This window comes from Apium graveolens, chromosome 9 (genome assembly GCF_009905375.1).
Source record: "Apium graveolens cultivar Ventura chromosome 9, ASM990537v1, whole genome shotgun sequence".
NCBI classification, from domain to species: Eukaryota; Viridiplantae; Streptophyta; class Magnoliopsida; order Apiales; family Apiaceae; genus Apium; species Apium graveolens.
The window spans coordinates 123,412,445-123,414,176 of NC_133655.1; the positions used below are offsets into that span (position 1 = coordinate 123,412,445).

Genomic DNA, 1,732 nt, shown 5'->3' on the forward strand with positions numbered 1-1,732 from the left:
TACCAATGATTTATTATGTAAAATTGTTCAAATAAATTATAGGGCATGTCTTTCGACCAATGCATGCCTTGTGATGTTTCCTTATGCAGGAGTTAACCTGTTTATATAACCTTCTTTGAAAAATTTCCAAAGTTAATTTGAGGTGCTTCCACCATTGAGGCGCGCCTTATTTCACAATTATTTATTCAAGATAATAATGTGAGCGCGTCCTAGATAACTTCGGATGTGCCCTATAAGAAATGTAGTTGGATAATTTTTCCTTTTATTAATAATGCGCTTTAGTGTGAAAATTACATCAGTCACATGGCTACTATGCTCTGTGGGAAAATATTTGAATTTTTTTATCCTTCAACTAGTTCCAAGGTATGCAGTTATATATACTACCCCCTAGGCTAGGAGGAATTTATTTGCTCCTAGTCTATTACATAAAATCAACCATAGAAATGAGGGGGCCTGAGCCGCACCCTACTGATAATACTTTCGTAAGTGTTCTGCATTTCAAGCCCGAGGAATGAGCTTGTCGTCCAGATCTTCCAAAAGATAAGTCCCTTTCCAAAGTATAGCCTTAACTTTATATGGCCCTTCCCAATTAGCTCCAAGCACTACATGTTGAGCTTTCTTTATATTTGGCATGACCTTTCTCAAAATGAGGTCCCCCACTTTATATGGTATGGATTTCATCTTTTTGTTGAAATACCTAGCAATCCTCTGTTGGTAAGCAGCAAGTTTCAACTGAGAATTCATCCTGGCTTCGTCTAACAAATCCAAATTGAGCTTTTGATAGACCTCTGCCTCTTCCTCAACGAACAAATCTCTTTGTAATGATCCAGCTCCCAATTCCACGTGAATCATAGCTTCATACCCATAAGTTAACATAAAAGGGGATTCACCGGTAGTTGACCTCGGAGTTGTGTTATAGGACCAAAGAACCATTAGTAATTACTCTGGCCAATCACCCTTCTTTTCTTCCAACTTAGCCTTCAGAGTATGTTTAATGATCTTATTTATGGCCTCAGTCTGACCATTACTCTATGGATGATAGATCGCAGCAAAGTCTTTTCTGATGTACAAATATTTGCAAAGTTTCTTTAATTCCCTGCTGTCAAACTGTTTCTCATTATCGGATATGAGCTTGTACGGAATCCCAAATCTACAGACTATGGAATTGAAAACAAAGTCTTTAATTTTCTTTGCCGTGATTGTTGCCAATGGCACAGCTTCTACCCACTTGGTGAAGTAATCAATGGCCACAATAACATATTTTACACCCCATTTGCCTTAGAGAGCTCTCCAATGAGATCGATTCCCCACATAGCGAAAGTCCAAGGATCTTCCCACTGAAGTAAATGATGTTACAGGGGCATTAGAGTAATTGGCAAACTGTTGGCAATGATCACAAGCCCGGACAAACTTGAATACATCCTCTTTCATAGACGGCCAATAATATCCTTTCCTAAGGACTTTTAGTGCCAGCAAACCACCTCCAAGTGATTGCCACAAATGCCTTCATGTACCTCCCTAAGGATATAATGACCTTCCTCAAGGTCTACACATCGTAAAAGTGGTTAATTAAAACGTCTTTTGTACAAAATGTCGTCATACTCCACATATTTTGCAACTTGGTAGCGAAGGCGCCGAGCCTGGAGCTTGTCTTCTGGAAAAGTTCCTGTACGGATATAGTTGTGAAGTAGGGTCATCCAAGTCTCTTGCGGGACTTCTTTTACTTGGAACA

General features: G+C 39.3%; 1 protein-coding gene across 1 annotated transcript; it reads right to left on the reverse strand.

The window, feature by feature from the left end:
* Positions 1-498: 498 nt before the first annotated feature.
* On the reverse strand, positions 499-933 carry LOC141685539 (uncharacterized). Its single transcript, XM_074490633.1, has one exon. It carries the CDS (start codon positions 931-933, stop codon positions 499-501), a length of 435 nt encoding a protein of 144 aa, XP_074346734.1.
* Between the last annotated feature and the right edge of the window lie 799 nt (positions 934-1,732).